This window comes from Dermacentor albipictus, chromosome 1 (genome assembly GCF_038994185.2).
Source record: "Dermacentor albipictus isolate Rhodes 1998 colony chromosome 1, USDA_Dalb.pri_finalv2, whole genome shotgun sequence".
Lineage (NCBI taxonomy): Eukaryota > Metazoa > Arthropoda > Arachnida > Ixodida > Ixodidae > Dermacentor > Dermacentor albipictus.
Window position 1 is genome coordinate 430,713,713 of NC_091821.1, and position 24,359 is coordinate 430,738,071.

The following is a 24,359-nucleotide window of genomic DNA, read 5'->3' on the forward strand; positions in this document are numbered from 1 at the left end:
GCCCCATAAGCCCCCCCCTGGCTACGCCCCTGGTGTAACGTCATTCAACGTTGGTTGTGCTTGCCTGGTGTTGCCAACAGCTTCACTGTACATCCACTTTCACAGGGTGGAACAAGGGCTTTCTTTTTTCCTGGGAGGTTGCCCTTAGGCATAGTACTATCTGTGGCTTTTAAACAGTGCAAGTGTTTTGTAAAGGCGACTGCGCATTGTGTATGCTGTGGTCAGGCAGGCAAAGATGGGATTTGTTTCTTTTCATAAAGGGGAGCACATTTTGATAAAGGCTGCACCCCTTGGTGATATTTCACCATGGCAGCAGCCATGTCAAGCATAAATCTTAGATCTTTAATTAACACCAGTTAAACACCAAGCATGATGGATACGGATTTAGGCAGATTTCTCCTAGCATTTATTGATTAATTGATTCATTCGTGGGGCTTGATGTCCCAAAGCAACACTGGGGCTGTGAGAGATGCCGTAGTGAAGGGCTTCAGGTTAATTCTGACTGCCTGGGGTTTTTCAAGGTGCACTTAAATCTAAGTAGTACAATGATGTTCTCGGATTTCATCCCCATCGAAATGCGGCCGCCGCGGCTGGATATAGAACTCACAACCTCATGCTTAGCAGCAGAAAGCCATAGCCACTGTGCCATTGAGGTGGGTTGCTAGCATTCAAACTGAGAGACAAATGGCAGTGTGTTTTATATGAAATTTTATTTACAATGACTACAATGACCTTTGAACAAGAGCAATGTTTGGACTAACACTCATGACAGATCTTGAACGGTGCCACTTGTATATACAAAAGTAAGAAAGAGAAAAGAATTGTGGTGTGATGCGATGGAAAAAACATGTAGAATTGCTGTTCCACCAAAATTAAGACAAGGTAGCTTGCTTTGCGAGTCAGCAAGCTACACGACAAACCGTCGCCTACATTTGTGTAGCCCACATCCCATTGTTCATGCGACAGAACACATTAGCTGGGAAATGATGAACCTTGAGCATAGTGCTAACTCTGGAAGCAGTACACAAGTGTATGTTTTGGTACCGAAAAAGAAAAGAAAAACATATATGTAGAGAGAGAGAACAAATGAAGGTGCATAACAGAACGTTGGTTGCATGACATCGAAACATGAAGGTGCTCTAAACAGTGCCTTCTCAGTAAAACATCTCTGAAACAACACTGGCATGACAATCTGGCTGTACATCAGCTGCCTGTAAACAAGCATCAGCTTTTGCCAAAACATCCAAGTACATAAAAGGTTTAAAGTGTGCAACAACAGCAATGGTGCTTTGAATTCTTTCTTACAGCGATCAATAAGGACTATCATGTACAGTCAAACCTCGCTATCTCGAAAGTGTTCATTATATTGAACACTTTCTATATCACCTGGAAAATCACATGCACTTTTATTTTTTATTTCTAATGGGGTCGGACATAAAATGGATATGCCTAACTCTGCCACCCCACACCACACGGGCTCTTTTGACAGACTATGAGCTTTCGCACAACACCCTCGAAGATAGCAATGGCACAATGGCCGTTGCTGCTGCTGCGATCGTGCTGGCTTGTCTAGTTTGACAACGTCAACGACGCACTCATAGATGCACTGCATTTGCCGCAGTGACTCCACCTCGGTGCCGCACTCTGCGCCTGCCGCAACTCGCGAGGACTGGTGGTTTGCATCCACAAAGGCGCACGACAGCGCATGCTCACTGGGCTCACTCTACACGCCTTGGAAGATGCCATTTTAAGCTTTGTTGTTGACAGTGTTTCAAAATGCTTTGATTAACGGACTGGGAGATCGCAGTAGAAGTAGAGGCCAAACGAAGACGCTGCCAAGGTTGATCCCGCAAGTGCTGATGTTGCCCCGCTCCCGACTTCAACTGAGGCTGTAGCTGCTTTGGCCCTTCTATGCTGCTACTGCGGCGCAATAGCCGGCCAATCGTTTGGGATTGTTTTGACAATGTTGAAGAGAGCACCGTGTTTAAGCATGTGGCTGCCAATAAGAAGCAGGCTACACTGCTGTAGTACCTTCAATCAAATAAATGAATGCTTTGTGTGAAGCTTCAAATGCGTATTACCTGCGCCACGATTGGGGTGCGATCGGGGAACATTGTTCGGAGCGCGGGTTCGGCTGCACTGCGCGCGTTTGGCCGAGGCCGCCCTGACTTCACGCCGCTGATGAAGTCGGCGTGGCCTAGGCCAATGGTGTGCGGCGCCACTGGTTCATTGATTGGTTAACAGAAGTTGGTTCATTGGTTTGGTTAGTCCTTGGTTCATTGATTGATATGCAGAAGTTCTTTACGTGTTTTTTAGGTGATTTTATATATGGAATTCTGGCTATATCGAACTATTTCGCTATCACCAAGCTGTTCGATATATCGAGGTTTGACTGTACTTCGTCAAGCCCACTTCATAGTATATGTACATTTCAAGCTCTAGGTGCCATTCATCAGGTTAAAATGTAGGCCCTGACAAAGCTTACAAACTTTGGGCTAGCTGTTTGAGGACATCTAGGCCTCTTGCAAACTGAATAACCAACATAAATCACAGTCAATGATGCCAGCAACTAGCAGGTGAAAACAATGAATTTCCTTTCATGAAAATAACTCAAGTACATGCCAGGTGTTTCAACTAAGGGTTAAGAAATCCTTGACCCTTTAATGATAAGGCATAAAAAATACCGGAAGGAAATGTTTGTTTTTCATTGAAATGTGTGAAGTACACAGAGTAAGGACATAAAGCGAAAAGAGACATTTGGGGGAAACGTTTTCAGTAATAGGTTTGATGCCTGTAGGCTTTGCCCCAAACCACCTATGGACCCATGTGGAAGTTGCACGGACAGTTCTCTTGGGATATGAAACAGAGGTGTACATGGCATTTCTTCTTCAATACTTGCAATATATCACTGTAGCCGGGGATTTTGTGTCGGGCTATCTCCTCTGACTGTGCTTTCAAAAGAACGCTTCATGCGCCAAACTTTGTCATCCTATGTTCCCACTCTAAACTAACCAATGATGCTTGCTGCTCATCATTCAATGTTACTTAGCCAGAAACACCATACTCAAAACCAAAACTGGGCAATCAAAAAATCTTTTCTTTTGCTTGTTTCTTGTACGCAACACTCTTCCATGAAAGGTTAGAGATAGACGAGTTGAGATATTTGAGTTATCTTACTGAGATGGCCATAATTGCACTGGAAAACAACTTAAATTGCCTCAACTTTTCCAATTGAGCCACTGATTAACAAAATCATAATAGCGGACTTTTTTAAAACGTTATTCTTTATTTACACATACTGCTAGCCTCAGTTTTAGGCTGTGGCAGGAGCCGTGGAAATAAGACTGGCTATGCTGTCTTTCACAATGTAAAAGTTCCAGGCTGCCTGTTGTCCTTGCATCTTTGTACAGTTCAGTGCAGGATGCCTTCTGAGTAGCCCATAATAGTTTTCAGACTCTGAAGACAATAATTCTACTAATTGCCGCAGTGTAGTCATGGATGTCTGACATGCCAAACCAAGACTGAACACATCAAGAGCACAGCTACCATGCAGTGATGTGTGTTGTGCCACTGCTAGCAGACTAGTATCTTGCGCTGTTGCAAAGCATGCTATTCCTTGTCAGGCAAAGTATGCTCACTTGGTATACAAGCCCGGAAACATTCAGAGGAGCATTACCTAGTTCTCATCATGCAAGCACCTCAGATGCTCCTACAGGCTGCATACCTGCCCTAAATAAAAGGTTAACCTAAGATCTTGTTAATGAGCACCTCAAATGAGTAAATTGATGCATAATTAACAGTTGTCACTGTAGTTAGGCACATCCATAACACAAAAACCTTCACAGATTTACGCAAATCAGAGTAGTTCGTACATCAAAGACAGCAAGCCTGTATAAGGGACTTCTCACGCCTTTCGGAAGTCCTAGAGGTCTGATTTGGCATTGACTTAAGCCTATCCAAGACTTTCAAGTGCATCACTATATCCGGTGCAATTCTTTCACTATACTAAAGCTTTTTCAAATGCTACACTATATCCAAGCATCTATACTTCCTGCAATACGTGATGCCAGCGTCTGGAAGCACGTCCCGATCCCCTGGTTATACAGTCGCTTCGGATCAGCATTGCTGGCTGTTCTTAGCGACAATTCATCATCAATGTTGGCATTTGGCTGCGTGTTGTCACCGATGCCCCGGTCATATGGCCGCTACGGTTTCATGCTACGCTGCAATTTCCAATACAGGCTGCAATGCGGGCTGTTTTCAGGCTCACATTGTTTGCACCATGTTTGCACCCAAAAACTGTGCCGGAATTTCCTTAACAGCTCCGCTTTAGAAGATCACTCGAATATATAGACTCCTTTATCTTTAAGGACTTTCAGATGCCTTAGCTGAAACACCAGCTAAAGACAAACATGTATGTACATAAACCTGATGAAAGATGGGGAAACGGGGAACTCGACTAAAAAATGGTGCCTCCATTCCTTTACAGGGGAACAGTCCCTTCCCAACTGTGCAACACTGCCTGTGTTGCATTCATCACAGAAAAAGGCAGCAGGACAGAGACAGCTTACTGCCACTGAATATATGCACACTCTTTTAAAAGTGCAATGTTGGCTCTCTGGCAAAGTATCACTGCCCTAAACATGGCACCACGACCCTCTATCAATGTCAGCACTAAGAGTGAGGATGTTGGAGAGTGCATGGAAAATAATTTCCGATAGTACACACTGGCTGCATGCGCAAAAACCTTATGAACTGTGCTCACAACTGAGATTCTAACGACGTCCTGTGCGCCATGTTCTCTGCAGCGACACATTGCAGGAAAGCCACCATGCCATCTCTGAAGGGGAAGTGAAATACGTGCACAAAAGAATGGCAGTGCTCAGCTCATGACAATGTAGTTTGCCTTGCAATGCACCACAAACTCAGAGACTGCGTCTCCCTCACCACTGCCGCCTCCTCCGCCAGAAGCGCCGCTGCTTTCTGCGGTCGCGGCCGCACCGCGCAGGCCGCCCGTGATCTCCTCGCTCTCCGCCAGGGGCAGGAACAGCTGGACGAACTCGGGCGTGTACGGGGGTGCGATGACATCCAGCACCTCGGTGACAAAGTAACGGATGAGAGACACGTCCGTGTCCTGCCGCTCCCAGCAGGCCCGGACGTAACTGACAACTGGCACGACGCACCCACGACTCAGCAGGTGCACCATGCGGTCTAAGAGCATCTTGCGTCGCTCCAGCTGAACCAGCACATCGAGCTCCTCGTGTGGTGGGGATTCAAAGAGTCGCACCAGAAGGTCGAGCACCTGCAAGTGTGAGGTGACGGCCACCAGCAGGTTGACACAATGGCTTGCGGATGAATTTGCTTGATTACAAATAAAAATATGCAAACAGGCTTTCTCTCCACACTACTTAAGCACAAGCCAGCCTTGTTGTGAAATGTTGGCAGAAAATGGAGAAAGGTGAAATCTGTGTGCTAGGGGTACAACACGTGCAGCTGTGTTAATTTCCTGCCTTCTAGTTGCAACTCTGCCAGTCAGGGCATTTACATGAATGCAATGAAAGTAGGCCGAGTTGGCTTGTTGGGATGAAACCTACTGGTCATGCTTTCGTTCAATAATAGCCAGTTGCGCTTAAGGTCAGACTGAGTCAACCTGCCTGCACATGGTAGGGCGAGTTGGTTTGGCCTGCATGGGAAAGTGCGCAGGAATGCTGTTGGTTCTTGTTGGCAATATGTGTGCAGAAAACTGGAAATTATGGCTAAACTGGGGGCAATGTTCTCAATCACTTTTGGAGAGAGCATTACACTTCACTACAAGTCACATGAGAATTCATGATCAGCAGTCAGCCTCTAGAATTGGTGCAGGACTACGTTTATCTAGGCCAATTACTTGCAGAGGACCTTGATCAAGAGAAGAAAACTTACGGAGGAGAAAAATGGTTTGGAGGGCATAGGGCAAGCATTACCAAATTATGAGCAGGAGCTTACCACTACTGTTGAAAAGAAAAGTGCAGAATCATTGCATTCTACCAGTACTTACACATGGGGCAGAAACTTGGAAGTTAACAAAGTTTGAGCACAAACTAACCCTTTCCCTACCGTGGGGAAAATGGGCATTTTTTGTAGGTTACACTACATTTTTTTTATGAAGGAACTGTGGCACTCAAAATTTTATGCAGTACATGAAAGCAAAGCAGAATGAATGCATTTTTCAGGCATAGAACTTTTATTAATGAGACTTACATGTCATAAAAGAATTGGCTGTGGCTGAGCTCGGCTATGCCAGGACATACATAGCGAAAGCTAAGGGATAGCATGGTTAGCCTTGGTTATTAATCTTGATTGCAAGTCCAGGTTAGTCTGGTTGTCTAGCTATGTTACGGCGTTTAGCCAGTCGTTCGGCGTGCTGTTCGTCTGTTTCCTGGGCGATTCGTTTCCTCTTCGTCTTGTTCTGATGTCGATTCCAGGCCTTCTCCTGCTTATCAGAATTGTTGCCGTCCATACTCTCACCTCAACTGTGGTTACGGCGCATGCGAGCTCTCTTTTTCAATCCTCCAACATGTTATCAGGCATGCGACGCAGCTGGCGAAGCGAGTGGAGGCGAGCGCAACAATGAGGAACACGGTGTGGTAGGAACGCGGTGTGACATCATGTGCCTCCTCGGAGTACAGCCACGGCGAAATCGCAAGTTCGCAACCAGTAAAGCTTTCGCTTTAAAATATAAATTGCCAAACACAAGACTATGCGATGAAATTGAACAAAACCATAAGGTTACGTTTGATGTCAAAAGAAAAAAAAATGCCAATTTTTTAAAATATGTGAAATGTTTTGATATTTAATAGCCACTATCTGAAAAGAAATCAAACATTTTCTCTGAAAACAACTTACGCAACAAAACTTTATTTGGAAGCCCTGCAGTTGGGCATGCCATGCAGCAAAGAAGTTCCTCGATGTGAAACATCGGGGAATGCTGCAAGTCTTGCACTAATCTCTTGTTTTCTGCTGCATTTGCTGTCACAACATTTCTTGCAGTTTCGGTATGTCATTTTATCTGGCTGGTGTTGAATGGCTTCAGTTGGTGGAGGGGTACAAACTAGCAGTGTATCCCTCAAGTTCCGAGTTGATTTCTGTCGTCATCACTCACAGAATCAGTCAGATGAAAATGCAGCATCTTCTCACTAGCTGTTGTTTGAGCCATTGATAAAATCAGCCACAGATGCAGAATTATCACAAGATCTGCTATGTTTTGGAGCGTGCATGCCACTTCTGGAGGCAGCTGTTTTCGCTTTCAACTCCGATAAGCGAGTGTGTGCACCTCTCCAGAGCCGATTAAAAATTTGCTGCTAAGTGGGAAAAAAAAGAAAAGAAACCTCTATAAGAAACGAAAGTTTACTTCTCTTACCATACCATAACTTGCCCATATCGCTTCTTATTGACACTGACAGCATTGAATGCGTTGATAGCTGAACATGCGACAGTTGAAAAATGTTGTTTGCTCCTTTTTATCTTGCTTTGTTGCAGTGTTTCTGAAATTGTTTAATTCTTTTTTTTTCCCTGAAATCATTCCAATGTAATTAATTGTTGCTCTTACTGTTTTGCTACTCATGTATTCTTGCATTTCCTTGTTGTTGTCTTTTTCTGTATTTCTGTCCCTCCTGCAAGGGCCACTACAAGGCCTGCAGTATTTTCTAAATAAATAAATAAATAAATAAATACGTCAGATGGCACAGTGTGTCCGTGAATGGTGTGGAAGGCTTCGGAAGCGGCATTTGAAACCATTGTTAGAGGGCTAACTGTGCCCAATGGGCACAGTAGGCAAAGAGTTAAGGATTGCAAAATGAGAGATGGAACGAAAAATGTTAGGTGTAACATGAAGAGACAAAAAGAGAACACTGTGGATCAGAAAGCAAAGGGCGTAGTCGATATTCTAGTTGATATTAAGAGAAAAAGATAGAGCTGGACCATGTAATAGGCCATGTAATGCATAGGGCAGATAATTGGTGGTCCACTAAGCCACAGAATGGGTGCCACGGGAAGAGAAGCGTAGTTGAGGATGTATAAAGTTATGTGGGGGGATGAAATTAGAAAATTTCAAGGTACAACACATAATGGCCAAGTGATGCTGTGACAGCTTTATTATAAGTAGAGATGCACATAGGCAGAATAGTTGCTGGCAGAAATGCAAGCAAGGCTAAGCCTCTCTCTATGAATTGCCTGCACTACTGCTCCCCCCTCTCTTTTGACTAAACAATGCTAACTATCACACAGGCCTAACAGTAAAGAACAACTGAACTAAACTTTTGTCCAATTCTCAGTTGACAATGTATGTTTGTTTTATATATATGTATATTTTGCTGATTTCTAACGGTTTCAATACACTGGAAACAGGCCACTAATCTAGCAAGGCCTTCTCTGGCTGGGAAACTAGACAAAACTGGTGTGAAAAACCAACACTCTATACCTCAACATAGATTGCAGTCGACGACCAATAATGCGGACTCGACGGAAACCGGTAAAACAGCCAAATTGTCGAAAGGCCAGAATAGTGGATTTGGCCCAAAACAGGCGACTTTATTTCACAAATGCCCAAAAGAGGTGTGCCATATTCTCAGGTCGTCGTTTTCAAAGATATCGTGAGACTATTCGTGACCTTCAATTTCGTGTGACTATAGCGCAAGGCACGTTGGCGTCTACGAGCCACACCATTCTTGGCCAAGCATGCTATCTTATCACAGTGTGGAAACCCTGCCACCTACTCATGTGTCCAGTGCTAGTCATGTGAACTATTATAAAAATGAAGGTTTGTTTCGAAAGTATTCATCCAAGAATATGCCACAAGTTTGTTAACGCATGTTGCTACGACCTCATACACTTGCCCTTGGCCTAGACATTTCATGGCCACGATTTTTTAGCAGTGCCTCTTATGTTATTCCTTTTTCAAGCTTTTTGAGCTTCGTCAGTGATCGGAGCGATGCTCCGCACACGTTATCAGCAGGATCAGCCGGCCATGAACAATGGATGATAAGAGTGGCATAGAATCGAAAAAAAGAAACTACAAAATCGTGGTCTCTATCTTAACCATTGTCATGTTGTTGCTGCATATAGACATAAGTACAATCAATGCATGCACCAAACCCCCATTGGTGACAGCTAGATCGACTAGGCTTCGCTAGTTTCGGTTTCACGAAGTGCCGGTGGCATCTATACTTCGTTAAATACATCAGGTGCAATGCTGTGGAAGCTACGTAAGAAGTCCGGTCACCAAAATGTATCACTCCGCGCGTTTCCGTCTATGCTTCGCTGCGCGCTAGCGGCGTTTGCTTGCACGAGCATGCACGTGAGGCTGCCGCGACGGGCTGCAATTAAAAAATAACGAAAAGCAAATTGATTTAAAACAACATGTTAGCAGCCGCATAAGTACATAGATTATTTTTAAGGGCAAATACTTTTCTTTTTCATTCAGAACTGAGCTTATGTAAAAATTTTTTTTTGCAAAAGTCGGGTCAAGAAACACTGAACTATTTCAAGTGCAAACACAGCCACTGAAGAAAGTATCTCAAGCCTCCACAGCATTGCACCTGATGTATGAAACGGAGTATAAAAATGAAAATATCGCTATTTTGCTTGACTTAGTGGTCATATTGGCACAGAATTGTGCAGTCGGAGTCTAAATTTTCACACAACGTGCTGCATGGTGTCCAAAATTTCAGTCGTCCTTATACATTAAGTGGCAGTGGCAGTTACCATTAAGTGGCAGTTACCATTAATGGCAGTGCTGTGGGGCTGTCCGAATAATCAAGCATGTCCGAATAATCGGTCGTAGACAGTATTATGTAAGCAGTACGTTACGTCGAGGAGGAGAGGCCTCACCTTCTGGTGCAGGGTGGTATGGCAGACGACCACCTCGTCGAGCAATGCCAGGTGCAGCGGCGTGTGCTCTGTGCTCAGCTTGAAGTAGGAGGAGTCGGACACGGTGTGCTCCACCCAGTGCACCACTCCCAGGGCCACCACGGGGTAGCGCATTGCCTGGAACAGTGGCCCCAGCTCGGGCACCAGCTCTGATGAGCCACGGCGCTCCTGGCACAGCATGTGCACCTTCTCCACTGCCTGCTGCGTGGCACGCAGCTCGTCCCGATTCAAGGACTTGCGCACCCCCTTGCGACGTGTCTCGTACACGCTTCCCGCATAGGCAAGCAGGTACACGTACTTCGGTCGATGCTCTGGGTTGAGCCGTGAGCCTGGCCGGAACAGCGCATCCAGTAGCAGGTCCAAGAAGTGTGGCTCGCGCAGCAGCTCGACGGGTGGCGGGTCGGGTGCCTGGTACATCTTGTGCAGCACTGTCACGTCAGCCGGGTTCAGTGCATCACGCGACAGCATGGCCGACAAGGCCTGGCAGGCCCGCGGGTAGGCTGCGGCACCGTTCAGTGCCATCGTGATAGGTGTTGGGTCGTGACCCGTGCGCTGTGCATACCGGCTGATCTCTTGAGCGAGCCGCTTCACGTTAGAACCACCACGGGGCTCCTGCGAGCAGGTATAGTAAGGGGACAGAAACAGGAAGGAAAAATGTGAAGGGCTCAGGTGACAATTGCAAAACTTCACTCTCGGCTCAACCTCCCATAAGAGAATGTGTAATAGGAAAAGCTTGGAAAAAGAAAAAAGTAAAAACAGAGTTTAATTTCAGCTATGCTTTCCTTGGCTTCATTGTCTGTTGGCATCATAGTATACAGTTGTTACTAGTGAGAAATCTAGCAAGAAATCATGCCTCCTTGCTTCTCCAAATTCTTCTTATTGGCTTATTGGCCAGTTGCTTGCTACTAAGATCACTGCAATGAATGAAGTGCACGAGGCTGAGGTTAGTAATGATGCAGTGAATAAGAGAAAGAAGTGAATAACCAAGACTGCATGTGCGGACGCAAGTGCATCTCTTTCGGAAAAGATGATGATGATGATGATGAAGAGCTCCAAGCAAAAGATCACATGGCACAAGAAACAAATATAGAAGGAAAGGAGCCAACTATGGAAGTCTTCGAAGCTGCTTTATCCTCAAGGTTTCTCCTGTGACGCCTGCATCTCCTCAGCTGGCTGGACTCTACATCAAGCCATCCATCACTTGCTTGCCGCTAAGCGTCATCACCTTGCCCGCCTATCATTCAGCAGTGAAATATGTATTCTTCATTAGACTGAGCTGCAGGCTTCGCAGTGCGTTGTTTCATGCTGTTTGGTATTCTAGCATTCTGTTAATGTCCTTTTGATACATATTGCACTGTTAACTGCTTTAAGTGTCTGTTAGCTACTTCTGGTTTCTTGTGTGCACTAAATGTTTTGTGTGCCAGTGCTAACAAAATGATTTTGTCCTTGTTTAGGTGTTGTGAGGTCACGCATCAGTGACCCGCAACAATAACTAAAGAACCTGCATCAACATCACTTACTACATGATGTCTGTGGTTGAAAGAATGTTCCATATCCAAAGCCGCAGTTATGAGTTGTACTGGCTAACATCCCCAAAGCTAGGCTTAATATGTGTACACAAATACCCAAGAAAAATGGAGAGAGGTACAACTGCTGCAATAGTTCAGTTGGTAAAGTGTTGCGCATGTCAGGCAGACGTTGTTGGTTCAGCTCCTACAGGCAACAAGTTGTCTTTGCTACCACATTCATCTCCGTTGTCATCATTATTTTTATATTTCAGTTAATTTTAACATACCTGCCAACATAGGAACGTCAAAATTTTTTAAACCCAGCAGACACGATGGTGAGAAGGCGGTGTGGCGGACAGCATGCATTTTCTTGAATAGCTTGCCCTCAGCACACAGCAATTTAGGGACACATATACACTTTAATAAAGATGACTTATGTTTAGACACAGCACACATGCAGCAACAAACTTGGCACAGCAAATGCTGACTTTTTCAGCGAATTTGGTGCCGCTGATTTAGCCTGCTTCAGGAACCTTTCTGCACAAACTTACTTGAGGTTTGTACCCTTCTTGCATCCCTTCAACTCTAGAAGACTTGTAACGGAAGGTTCAGAGACCGACGAGTGAAATTTTTTTTGCGACCAGAATTTATCTTTCATAAAACATGATGAAACAATCGTATATTCATATAGTGAACCCAAATTCCTGAACTTTAAGGAAAATTAGGGAGAGTCAGCAACTATGCAATCAATTACCACAGAAATGTCAATTATGAACGAGAAACGGGGCCCCCGCAAAGCATTCTTTTTGCTCACTGCACGAGGCACCCTCTTCTGCACCCTGCAACCTTTGCACCAGGGAAGCTGCACTCACCTGTGCAAGCGTGTGCAGCACGGACTGGCTGTACAGATAGGTGTGCTCGCCATGGCAAACCATGCGTGTAAGCTCTGACAGATTTTGGCTCATGCGCTCCTCGCCTCCCTCGAGGAAGTTGTCCGTGGCCGCTCGAAGCACACGCGAGAACACCTCCAGCTGTTGCGATGCTGTTGAGATGGATGTGATTTCAGCCTGCAGAGAGACCACGGAGATGCTTGTGAAAAAGAAGAATACAAGTGAACAAACGCGTAGGGTGGTCGATACTTAGGGGAGAAACTTGATAGGTGTACAAGCAGATACAATTTTACCACTTCTTTTGCTTTTAAGAGAGCGAGAGAGAAAAAAAAGGTGGCTTACAAAATCTGGCTGGCTGGTAATAAATGATGAAAGATTAATCTTCAGGTCTTCAAATCATGGGTAAGTTACTGTGGGTGCTTACATATTTATCATGTGCTTTCCTTAGCAGTGGATAACGCTGGATGTGCACAAAGAATGTGACCCCAGTGCTCATTTTCACAATACCATAAAAACATTATCTCTGGTTTATTTACGCCGTTTAATGCTCAAATGGTACACAGAAAAAGCATTCCACAGCCTAGTGTAGTGGCGAATATTCACAATCAATCCAGAATAGAATAATCACCGGTATTTCCAAACCTGGCATTTAACAATATTTAACTTACCCAGATCAGTCGATGAGCGCTGACAGATGATGTCAGGAAAGTGAGAAAAAGAAAACAAAAAATTCCAGGTGTCACCAATCCAGCTAAATAACTGGTGACACCAGTTTAAATGACTGCTATACAACACCAGCAGGCTTCATTTTCTACCAGACAAACGAATTATGTAGTTATATTAAATGCATTAACATACAAAATTCACTACTGCAAAGTGTGCTTGGTATACAAGATCTAAGTGTGATAATGCACCAGTGGTAAACACAAAATAACTATTTGCCAGGATGTCAACATAGTTCGAAATTTACTGGGGATCAATGCTGCAAAAGGCTTAGAGAGTCCTTAAAAACAGTGCAGCTCATATAAACAGTTTCTTTTTTCTTTAAACACATTGTTTGTATTGGCGGACATTAGAAACTGTATGACAGTTATCAATTACATCTGATTAGTTACCTAGTAAGCACACACTAGCCTATTAATTTTGGTAAGGGCAGATGTTTCAACAAGTTCCAGAATATCCACCCTGAAATTTGAGGTGAAATGCACTGGCGTTCTGTTTATAATTTTCCCACCATGCCTTTCTTGCCCAGGACAAGTTAAAACCTTCTGGAACACGAATGTATATTTAATGGCAGGCACTGAGGATAAATCTTTCAAAACTGTTTCTAGTCACAGGATTTCCACTAGTAACTGAGCGTGCAAGTAGTTAGTGGTTTTAATTGCCCGATAGTAACATGAGCACTCAAGTTACCTCATCACAAACCTCTCTAAGAGAGAGGTGAAAAAAAAAAAATGAAAACAACAGGAAGCTGGCTATGTAATCTAAATGACTAACTTTGATCAAAAGCAAATGTGCTCATTGTTTTAGATACCACACACACCACACACACATACAAACACACAAAGACGACTCTTTCATGCTCATATTTTGAACAGAGGTGGAATTTGGTGGTGTGTATTGTTTTATGTTAGTTGCAGTCAAAACAGATATAAGAAATTATCAGATAATCCTATACATGAGCTGAAGTACCTAAGTCTGAAATTCTTCTCACCGATATCAGGTGGTAATAAATACGTCCTTATAGCAAATATCAAATATAACAAACATATCTTGGTGTTGGACTTTGTTAAAAAAGGTTCCATCCAGAATGAATCAGAGGTGCCTTTAATTTGCGACAATGTTGGACTAGCAAAACCACTTCCGTTCTAAAGAACAGTGAAGCCATTTGTCACTAAAAGCATAGAACTGCCGCTGCATTTTGTCTTCTCTGTGGAAGGAGTTTTACATTTTTTTTTACATTGTGAAAATTACTTTACAGTTCAGGTATCACAGTTCAGATATCAGGTGGTAATAAATACGTCCTTATAGCAGATATCAAATATAACAAACATATCTTGGTGTTGGACTTTGTTAAAAAAGGTTCCATCCAGAATGAATCAGAGGTGCCTTTAATTTGCGACAATGTTGGACTAGCAAAACCACTTCCGTTCTAAAGAACAGTGAAGCCATTTGTCACTAAAAGCATAGAACTGCCGCTGCATTTTGTCTTCTCTGTGGAAGGAGTTTTACATTTTTTTTTACATTGTGAAAATTACTTTACAGTTCAGGTATCACAGTTCAGATATCAGGTGGTAATAAATACGTCCTTATAGCAGATATCAAATATAACAAACATATCTTGGTGTTGGACTTTGTTAAAAAAGGTTCCATCCAGAATGAATCAGAGGTGCCTTTAATTTGCGACAATGTTGGACTAGCAAAACCACTTCCGTTCTAAAGAACAGTGAAGCCATTTGTCACTAAAAGCATAGAACTGCCCCTGCATTTTGTCTTCTCTGTGGAAGGAGTTTTACATTTTTTTTTACATTGTGAAAATTACTTTACAGTTCAGGCATCACTAAAGATGACTGCATACTTGCTATTTATTGAGATTGAAATAGGCAAGTACTGCATGCAAAGATTGCATTAAAATCAAATGCACTGCCAAATGCCCTGTTAGTGTGAGGTTCAAGAGAAACAAAGCCAGTGGTTTAACTGGAAAAGTCATTTATACTGGCCTTCCTTATCAGTGAAGCATTCGGTATGCGCATTCGCCTGTGGTGTTGCTGCTCAGCTGTGTAACAGGCAAGACTAGTAATATTGACACGTGTACTTATCTTTATCGGGCAACCACGTTTCGCCGCTTAACAACTGTAATCGCAGAGCGAGGGACGCGGCTGCATGTATCCGACGTTTCTGGAAAGTTATCGACGCTTCTATCCGCGTGTCTGTTGTCGCCGAACCTTGTGTTATCAGATTTCATCGCGTGACACGAATGGTGTAGAACTTTGTGGAAGATACGCGGGTCCCATCAGTTAATCTGGAACATTCGACGACTGATCTATAAAAGCCGACGCGCTTGACCCGCTGATCAGATTTTCGACGATCGCCGACTGTGTTCGCCGCTGTCGTTGTGCTTCAAGTGTATCCTGTTTTGTGGGCACAGGTTCGCCCAATAAAAGCTAGTTTTGTCTTTCACAGTACTGCTACTGTGTTCTTTCTTCACCGTCACTACCACGTGACATCTGGTGGAGGTGCTAGTGCGTTCATGTACCGAACGCCCCCGCAAAGCCGCGATCCAAGCCCGAAGCCCGAGGACAAAACCGACACCGCCCAAGACCAGCGTGCTAGCCGCAGACTGCAAGGACTGCCCCCAGAGCACGGACTTCTACCTGAGGCGACAAAGAAGATCGTGGTCAAGAGAACCTCAATGGCTGCCCCAGCGTCCCCCGTTATCTTACAACAACCCCGGGACCCACCGACCTTCCATGGAGCAGCGACTGAAGACCCGGAATCCTGGCTGGAGACCTACGAGCGAATCGCGACATTCAACAACTGGGACTCCGACGACAAGCTGCGGCATGTCTACTTCGCCTTAGAAGACGCCGCCAGAACGTGGTTTGAGAACCGGGAGTCGACCTTAACGACATGGGACCTCTTCCGTAGCGGCTTCCTGCGCACCTTTACGAGCGTCGTGCGCAAGGAAAGGGCCGAAGCCATGCTGGACGCCCGAGTGCAGCTACCGAACGAGAACGTTGCTATCTTCACGGAAGAAATGAAACGTCTCTTCCGCCACGCCGACCCGGATATGCCCGAAGAGAAGAAAGTCCGCCTTCTCATGCGTGGTGTGAAGGAAGAACTTTTCGGCGCAATGGTACGAAGCCCACCGAAGACCATCGACGAGTTTCTTCGCGAGGCCACCAGCATCGAGAAGACACTCGAGATGCGAAACCGGCAATTCGACCGCCGCACGACCTCGACAAACTACGCCGGAGTTCAGTCACTGGCCACGGACGATCTGCGCGAGACCATCAGGGCCATTGTGCGCGAAAAACTGCGCAAGGTCTTGCCTTCGTCGCAGCCTCAAGTGGCCTCGATCGCCGACATCGTAAAAGAAGAGGTGCACCGATCGCTTGGAGTTCCTGAGGTGCAACCAGAACCGCCGCAGACTCAGCCGCAAGCGATGAGCTACGCCGCCGTCGCCCGCCGTCAAGGTCCCCTTCCACGGCCGCGTCAGGGCCCCGTAACGCCGCAATTCCGTCGACCACCGCCGCCGCCGCCAGCACGACCACCCGTCGCCCAGCGCACCTACGCGAGGAAGACGGACATCTGGCGTGCTCCTGACCACCGCCCGCTCTGCTACCACTGCGGAGAAGCGGGTCACGTCTACCGACGATGTCCGTACCGGGAGATGGGACTGCGAGGTTTCGCCGTCAACGCACCGCGTCCACAGCTTGGCGAGCGCCCACGTGACATCGCCGATTACCTCGCCGCTACTCAGTGGAGCCCTCGACGGCCGTCCCGTTCGCCGTCACCAGGACGCTACCTGTCGCCGCAGCGCCGACCATATACCGGCCCAGCCCGGGGCCGCTCTGCGAGCCCATATCCGGAAAACTAAAAGCAGCAACCGATGGAGGTGCGGTTGCTGTTCGTCGAACTGACGAAGATCCTCCGCCGCCGACGAAGACGACAAAGAAACGATCTCGACGACCTAATGACGACACGCCGCCGACCCGACGAAGTCAGGAAGCCAAGACTACACCGACGAAAGACGGCTTGACGACGCGACGTTCCAGCTTCAGTTCAACACGACGCAGCCGTGATCCGACGCCAAGACCTAACTGCAACGCCAGACAAAGAACCACCGACCTCGATGTACTTCTAGACGGCCACGCAGTCACTGCCTTAGTCGACACAGGGGCCGATTACTCCGTAATGAGTGGACACATCGCCGCCCAGTTGAAGAAGGTTAAGACTGCATGGGAGGGCCCCCAAATTCGGACCGCTGGAGGACACCTCATTACGCCGACTGGAATCTGCACGGCAAGAATAACCGTTCATGACCGGACTTACCCTGCCACCTTCGTTATCCTCCAACAGTGTTCACGAGACGTCATTCTCGGTATGGACTTCCTGAACCAACAAGGCGCAGTCATCGACCTGAAGTCGAAGTCAATAACGCTGTCGGAAGATAAAGCGATACCGCCGGAGAGCCCTCGTAGTCACCACGCCTTGAGTGTGCTCGAAGACCAAGTGAGCATCCCGCCCCGCTCCAGCATTGTTATTTCGGTCGGCACCGAAATACCCGCTGACGCAGAAGGTGTCATCGAAGGCGACCAACGCCTCCTGCTAGACCGGGGAATTTTGCGTCGCAAGAGGGATCGCTCGACTGCATGGAGGGAAAACTGAAGTGTTGCTGACAAACTTCAGCCCGGAGTTCAAGCACATCAACAAGGGCACGACGATCGCGTACATCGAGGAAATTGTGGAAACCAGTAATGCGTTTGTCCTCTCGGATTCCGCCACATCTACCCCGACGACCACGGTTCCCGAACCAGACTACGACATTAATCCGAGTCTCCCAGTGATTAAGCAACAGCAGCTCAGAAGTCTGCTCCGACGATACAAACACTGCTTTTCGACGACATCGAGGATTCGACAAACACCAGTCGCCAAGCATCGCATAATCACCGAGGAGTACGCTCGACCACTCCACCAAAGCCCTTACCGAGTTTCGCCGCGAGAACGCGACGCTATAAGAGAACAAGTCGACGAAATGCTGCGCGACGACATCATCCAGCCGTCGAAAAGCCCGTGGGCATCCCCTGTTGTCCTGGTGAAGAAAAAGGACGGAACCCTACGTTTCTGCGTCGATTATCGTCGTCTGAACAAGATCACGAAGAAGGACGTATACCCCCTTCCACGGATAGACGATGCATTGGATCGGCTTTGCAACGCTAAGTACTTCTCCTCGATGGACCTCAAGTCTGGCTATTGGCAAATAGAAGTCGACGAAAGAGATCGCGAAAAGACCGCCTTCATCACCCCAGACGGCCTCTACGAGTTCAAGGTTATGCCATTTGGACTGTGCTCGGCGCCTGCAACGTTCCAGCGCGTGATGGACACGGTTTTAGCGGGATTGAAATGGCAGACCTGTCTCGTTTACTTGGATGACGTCGTTGTATTCGCCGGAAATTTCGACGATCACCTTAGGCGGCTTGCCACAGTACTAGAGGCCATCAAGTCATCAGGGCTCACTCTGAAGCCAGAAAAATGCCGCTTCGCTTACGACGAGCTTCTGTTCCTAGGCCACGTCATCAGTAAATCCGGAGTACGCCCCGACCCGCAGAAAACAGCTGCCATCGCAAAGTTCCCGCAGCCCACCGACAAGAAGGCAGTGCGTAGATTCCTTGGCATGTGTGCCTACTACAGGCGCTTTGTCAAGGACTTTTCACGCATCGCCGAGCCGTTGACACGTCTAACTAAATGTGATGTTGAGTTCAAGTGGGAAACGCCGCAGGCCGACGCATTTGAAGAACTCAAACGACGCATGCAGTCGCCGCCGGTACTTGCGCACTTCGACGAGTACGCCGATACAGAAATCCATACTGACGCCAGTAGCCTAGGCCTCGGCGCCGTCCTGGTCCAGAGAAAAGATGGACATGAACACGTGATAGCTTACGCTAGCCGGTCGTTGTCAAAAGCGGAAGGCAATTATTCTACAACCGAAAAGGAATGCCTCGCCATCGTTTGGGCTACAGCGAAATTTCGCCCTTACCTATATGGCAGACCATTCAAAGTCGTCAGCGACCATCACGCCTTGTGTTGGCTAGCGAATTTAAAGGATCCCTCAGGACGGCTGGCACGGTGGAGCCTCAGACTACAAGAATACGACATCACCGTAACATACAAGTCCGGACGAAAACACTCAGACGCCGATTGCCTATCCCGCGCCCCCATTGACCCGCCGCCGCAAAATGACGAGGATGACGACGCCTTCCTTGGAATAATAAGCGCGGAAGACTTCGCCGAACAACAACGAGCGGACCCGGAACTTAAAGGCCTCGTCGATTATTTGGAAGGGCACACCGACGTTGTCCCCAGGGCATTTAAGCGCGGATTATCTTCCTTCACGCTTCAAGACAGTCTACTCGTGAAGAAGAACTTCTCGCCAGTCCGCGCCAACTACCTTCTTGTTGTCCCGTCAGGACTTCGTCCAGAAGTATTGCATGCCCTACATGACGATCCGACCGCTGGACACCTCGGTTTTTCCCGGACACTCTCGAGGATACAACAAAAGTATTATTGGCCGCGCCTGACCGCCGACGTCGCCCATTATGTCAGAACATGCCGAGACTGTCAGCGACGTAAGACACCGCCGACAAGGCCAGCCGGATTACTACAGCCAATCGAGCCTCCTTGCCGACCATTCCAGCAGATCGGGATGGACTTGCTGGGACCCTTTCCGACGTCAACAACCGGAAATAAGTGGATCGTCGTGGCGACAGACTACCTCACCCGCTTCGCTGAAACTAAAGCACTGCCGAAAGGTAGCGCAGCCGAAGTGGCGAAATTTTTTGTCGAAAACATCCTGCTTCGACATGGCGCCCCAGAAGTCCTCATCACCGACAGAGGAACGGCCTTTACAGCAGAGCTCACCCAAGCCATTCTGAAATACAGTCAGACAAGGCACAGAAGGACCACGGCCTACCACCCGCAGACGAATGGTCTTACGGAGCGGCTGAATAAGACCCTCGCCGACATGCTAGCGATGTACGTCGACGTCGAACACAAGACCTGGGATGCCGTCCTGCCATACGTAACATTCGCTTACAACACGGCGGTGCAAGAAACAACACAGATCACGCCGTTTAAGCTGGTTTACGGCAGGAACCCGACGACGACGCTCGACGCCATGCTGCCCCACGTCACTGACGAAGAGAATGTTGACGTCGCTAGCTATCTCCAGCGCGCCGAAGAAGCCCGACAGCTCGCCCGCCTACGGATCAAGAACCAACAGAGGACCGACAGCCGACACTACAACCTCCGACGACGCTTTGTTGAGTACCAGCCCGGCGACCGTGTTTGGGTTTGGACACCGATACGCCGACGAGGACTCAGTGAGAAACTACTCCGACGCTATTTCGGACCCTACAAGGTCATCCGACGTATTGGCGCTCTGGACTATGAGGTCGTGCCAGACGGCATTTCGCATTCACAGCGACGTCGCGCACGACCTGAAGTGGTCCACGTGGTGCGTCTTAAACCATTTTACGGACGCTAACGAACTTTCCTTATTTTTTTTTTTTTTTCTTTGCTATGAGTGCTTACTTATTACTTTCGTTGGTTTGCAGCATCGGGTCGATGCTCTTTAAGAGGGGGGTATTGACACGTGTACTTATCTTTATCGGGCAACCACGTTTCGCCGCTTAACAACTGTAATCGCAGAGCGAGGGACGCGGCTGCATGTATCCGACGTTTCTGGAAAGTTATCGACGCTTCTATCCGCGTGTCTGTTGTCGCCGAACCTTGTGTTATCAGATTTCATCGCGTGACACGAATGGTGTAGAACTTTGTGGAAGATACGCGGGTCCCATCAGTTAATCTGGAACATTCGACGACTGATCTATAAAAGCCGACGCGCTTGACCCGCTGATCAGATTTTCGACGATCGCCGACTGTGTTCGCCGCTGTCGTTGTGCTTCAAGTGTATCCTGTTTTGTGGGCACAGGTTCGCCCAATAAAAGCTAGTTTTGTCTTTCACAGTACTGCTACTGTGTTCTTTCTTCACCGTCACTACCACGTGACAATATGGTCCCTATAGTGTGCTTCATGCCTTCTGTTATCTCACCGATACACTGGCGGACTGACTCTCTTATATGCACAACACTCCACTGCAATCGCCCTTCTTGGCTGGGTAAAATGAACAAGACAAAAAAAATATATATCTGTCCAGCCAACATTTTCACTACCACGATGGCTTTTTCGCTGTCTCCAGTAAAGAGGAAGAGGGTTTCGCATTGGAATTTTGAGAAGTGCTTCAGAACACATTGGCCGAAGGTACTGAAATCAAGCAGTGCAAGAAGAGAGCACAAATGTGTAAACACACCCACACATGCACGAATACATGTACGATACGTGTGACATCAACTCAGCCAGAAGATGGGCTGCTGATCCTGTCCTTCCTTGTTCGTGGCAACATGGTACAACAAAACTATCACTTTCCCTCCTATTGCTTCCACTACGTGCTGTCTTGCTTTGTCTAAACAATGGTCTTCTTACAGAGAACAAGGAAATTAGCATATTTGTTCCGTTGTTTCCTAATGTTACATTCAACTGGTCGCTTTCGAGTGCTCTCACTGTGTGGTTTACATTTGGCTGGCTGATATTGAGTTTCAAAACTTATTTGGCAGGTTCGTTCAGAGCGCCGTGCTTTAGCTCAGAGCACTCGGAGGCATTCTCACCTTCAAGGTGGGAGCACGACCAAGATCTAACACAATATTCTCGTCACGTGGCTCCTTCAATTGCTTTGGGAGTAGCGGAACGGTTGGCTGTGGCAGACTTTCTGTGGCTCTAATCTTAAAAGGGTTGCAAACCGAGCTGGAGAACAGCAGCAATCACTCAAATGTACCATTCCTGTAAATGTGAAACTTAACCCTGTACTTTTTTTTTTAACCTGTGGGATCATGCCCATACCTGAAATCCAGCGTCGGAGATGAGCTTGATTGTGAAGTTGAGCATGAGGCAGTCGGGGTACTCCTCGGCCAGCTTGTAAATGAGCGAACGCCATGTGGGGTGTTCAATCATCTCCGTCAGCCAGGCAGGCGTTTCACCCTCATCATTGAAGATGGAGTCCGCCTTCTTGGGGTCAAAGTGCTTCAGGATCATCTGCTTCAGGTGGTCCTCCACCAGGCCCTGAACCTGTATCAGGAAGGATAAAAAGTGAGATGGTGTGAGCAGAAATGGACCTCACTACATCTCTGTTGTACTACATGCATAAATTAAAATTAGAAGAAAAAATTGGTAGTGGCTTAGCTCGGCTATGCCAGGACATATGTAGCGAAAGCTAAGGCATAGCATGGTTAGCCTTGGTTAATCTTGATTGAAAGTCCAGGTTAGTCTGGTTGTCTAGCTATGTTGCGGCGTTTAGCCAGTCGTTAGGCGCTCTGTTCGTCTGTTTCCTGGGCGATACGTTTCCTCTTCATCTCGTTCGTTTTGATGTTGATTTCAGGCCTCCTCCTGCTTATCAGAATTGTCGCCGTCCATACCGCCGCCTCAACTGTGGTTGCGGCGCACGCGAGATCTCCTTTTAAATCCTCTGACAGGTTATCTGGCATGTGAAGCAGCTGGCGAAGCGAGCGCAATGACGAGGAACGCGGTGTGACGTCATGTGCCTCCTCAGAGCACTGCCACGGCGAAACCGCAAATTCGCGGCCAGTAAAGCTTTCGCCTTGAAAGCCAGTTTCAGCCATAGGTGACGCATTTAAAGTGATAGCAAGGTTTAGTGTTGCGCTGAAGGGGTCCCGGAACGCTGGCGTGGTGAAGAGTGCTGCCAACAGCATTGCAGCCATCGCATCTCATTGTTGTTTGAGATAAGAAAGCATAAGACTTAGTTTTAAGTTTACTGTCGCAGACCAGTGTGCGACGATGTGGTATGCACACAGGCGCTCAGCAGGAATGCTGTGTGTGTGCACAATGCTCATGCCTACAGTGGAGGGACAGTGTGTCCACTTGACTGTCGCTTTTGCAGCTAAACGCCCTGACGTTGCTACCGTGACAGCACAACGGCAGCGCGAATGCGCCTCAGTCCTCTGTAAACTGCTATCACAATAAAATGTCAGAACAGCTCTTACAAGTGATTACTTCAGACTATGACACACAGTCTGCGCACAAATGGTTTTCTAAGCATGCTGTAGTCGCAGAACCCCGTGTGAAAGTAAGGAGCGAGTATAGAGCCATAAGGGCTGCGGGTGTGGAAACGCAAAGCGCGTTGTACTTGATCGTCGCATTTCAATTCGTGCCGATGTTTCGATATACAACAAAATACCAATTCGTCAATAGCGAAATTAACCGCTCTAGTATGGGGTAAAGCAAGCAAGTGAGCCCGGATGCCTTGCTGGCGGCTCTATGGTGAGAAACGAACCAATAAACAGCTGGGCCAGTTGCGACGCGACTGGCCGCCAGTCATTTTTGACGGATTATACACGTTCGTGTTCAATTCCCTGAGTGTGATTGCGGAATAAATGATACGGGCACTGACAGGACAGTCGGTGTCCGACACAGGCCAGATGACGGTAACCAGTTCTAAACATTGTCGTAGAAGTCAAGTGACAAGAGCTCAAACGTCATCGCAGTCGCTTCTTTACGTTGGTCACATTGCGTCACTAGGAACAGGGTTGTTCGGTCAAAGTTCATGTCTATGCACAGAAACACAGCGTCCCACAAACGCAACAGGCTGAGCTTGGTCAACAACAACGCAGCTGGTGCGCTGAGTTTTACCTCGGTGATCTTCATCCCTGCCATGATGAGCCATTCGGCCAGCAGGTTAGCCGTCTGGGCGACCGCCTGGTAGTTTTCTAGCAGCAGGTCGACGACTTGCTCCGGGTTGCCCCCCGCCTGGAAGTAGCGCTTCAGCTGGACGAAGATGCCGGGCTCCATTATGAAGTCGAGGCTGCTGAACTTCTCGATGCATTCCTGTTGAATTCCCTCGACAAGAGCCTCCTGATCTTCACCCAGAGGCGAATCGGCGTCGCCTTCCTCCCATGTCCTTTCTTCGTCGAATTCCTCCATCTTCTATCGGGACAGAGTACACAAGACGTTCACTTTACACGCTCGATTTCAACTTGAGGCCACTGAAGCAACCTACCAAGCAAAACAAAACGCTAACTCTAAACTGACTTGAATAGGATTGACAGTGGGCTACAAACCGCTTCCTTCAATGGTTATATCAACAGTACGGGCTTTCATGGTAGGTGTGATTTACATATTTATTCTTGCTTCAACAAGCAAAGCATTCAGAAGAAAGGCGCTTTAAAATATTCAACAAAATCCTGGTACTATGTAAATGTTTAGA

At 47.2% G+C, this 24,359-nt stretch overlaps 2 protein-coding genes across 2 annotated transcripts in view; one reads left to right on the forward strand and one right to left on the reverse strand.

Annotated features, from left to right (window-relative positions):
• Nucleotides 1–688: 688 nt before the first annotated feature.
• TH1 (negative elongation factor complex member TH1) lies at nt 689–24,214 on the reverse strand. Its single transcript, XM_065440392.2, has 5 exons — nt 23,786–24,214; nt 21,983–22,207; nt 12,287–12,481; nt 9,868–10,518; nt 689–5,302 (listed from the first exon to the last, which is right to left on the reverse strand). The coding sequence occupies exons 1-5, from the start codon at nt 24,074–24,076 to the stop codon at nt 4,883–4,885; spliced, it is 1,782 nt and encodes a 593-aa protein (XP_065296464.1). The 5' UTR covers nt 24,077–24,214; the 3' UTR covers nt 689–4,882.
• The window catches only part of LOC135908581 (uncharacterized), a 38,535-nt gene continuing 38,315 nt past the window's right edge, over nt 24,140–24,359 (forward strand). The window contains exon 1 of the mRNA XM_065440417.2: nt 24,140–24,254. The gene's annotated coding sequence lies outside the window, so the exon portion shown is untranslated. The remainder of the gene's footprint in view (nt 24,255–24,359) is intronic.

Bases quoted from the DNA above. Each gene is read 5' to 3' on its own strand.
- TH1 (XM_065440392.2), bottom strand. From the start codon at position 24,076: ATGGAGGAATTCGACGAAGAAAGGACATGGGAGGAAGGCGACGCCGAT. The intron at 10,519-12,286 runs GTGAGTGCAGCT...ACCTGCTCGCAG, and splicing joins TGCTGCACACGCTTGCACAG to GAGCCCCGTGGTGGTTCTAA. The intron at 5,303-9,867 runs GTGAGGCCTCTC...TCACACTTGCAG, and splicing joins ATACCACCCTGCACCAGAAG to GTGCTCGACCTTCTGGTGCG.